At 33.9% G+C, this 1091-nt stretch overlaps 1 protein-coding gene across 2 annotated transcripts in view; it reads right to left on the minus strand.

Moving 5' to 3' along the window:
• Window positions 1–388: 388 nt before the first annotated feature.
• The window catches only part of LOC106871708 (testis-expressed protein 10), a 39423-nt gene continuing 38720 nt past the window's right edge, over window positions 389–1091 (minus strand). For both annotated transcript variants that reach the window (XM_052973051.1, XM_014918321.2), the window contains exon 7: window positions 389–643. In XM_052973051.1, the coding sequence (XP_052829011.1) occupies window positions 404–643 (240 nt within the window). In that variant the 3' untranslated portion in view covers window positions 389–403. The remainder of the gene's footprint in view (window positions 644–1091) is intronic.

A 1091-nucleotide genomic window follows, 5' to 3' on the forward strand; every position in this document is an offset into this window, starting at 1 on the left:
TTGCAATGGGTACACTATTTGGAATTCCTGCCCACACCTTTCCTACATATCGTGCAGAGCCATTTACCTGAAGGGGATAGAGTCCTGTATATTTACCTGCTTACTATAGCCTTGGTTTTCACTAAGTTAACTTTAAGGCCCTTTAATTCCAGGTTTTTCTTCCACACCTGGAATTTCTTTTCTAATTCTATTACAGATTCAGCTTTAAGAGTGATATCATCAGCATATAGCAGTGTCCAGGACTGAGAACTGAGCCTACCTGTATACTAAAAACAGTGAAAAATGGAACAGGAATGAAATGACTTGAGAGAGAGAGAGACAGAGAGATAAATAGACAGACAGAGAAAAAGGAAGGGAAAGATTCAACTGAAACATTAAACCCAAAGAGTTAGTTATTAACAGGCTATAAAGACAAAGTAAAAAGAGAAATTTGTTTACCGTCCACTGACAGAAGCTGTACAACAATTTGAACAAACAACTGTACGTATTTCTTTTTAACTTGATATTTGTGAAGAAAACTCTCCATATAATGAAGGAAAGGCGTCAAAGTTTTATTCACAAGTTCCACACTACAATTCCGGTTATCTGTTATCAGGTAACTTAGAACATAACACACATCGAGATTAAGTTGTTTTTCAAGAGCCTGAAAAAGATGGAGATAAGACAAAAGTTAGAAGGACTCACTAGTTTCAAGTTTACAGTGTCTTCAGAGAATAGCTTGAACCTTTTAATAGAAACGGCTCTGCAATCACACCACCTTTTTTTTTTTTTTATAAAAGCTTCCATTTTTAAAGTGATCTCAAAACCTTCCATCAAAATTCCATGCTAATTTATGTTGCTAACACCAAGTTAATAATGACAAAGTTATTTTAATAAATTCCTTAATATTTTTGAAATTAATTGAAACAAAGGCAGCGCATTTCATTTTAAATATGGTAATGAAAGGGTTAAGGATTTGTATACTTTCCAATGCTAATAGCCAATCAGTGGTTTCTTGGTTGTAGCTATTTCTTCGCCTTACAGCAAATTTTTGAGAAAAGCATTAAAGTCATCCAATAAACGACCATCCTTAAACATTATTTTATAGCTTG

The sequence above is a fragment of the Octopus bimaculoides genome, chromosome 1, assembly GCF_001194135.2.
Source record: "Octopus bimaculoides isolate UCB-OBI-ISO-001 chromosome 1, ASM119413v2, whole genome shotgun sequence".
NCBI lineage: Eukaryota > Metazoa > Mollusca > Cephalopoda > Octopoda > Octopodidae > Octopus > Octopus bimaculoides.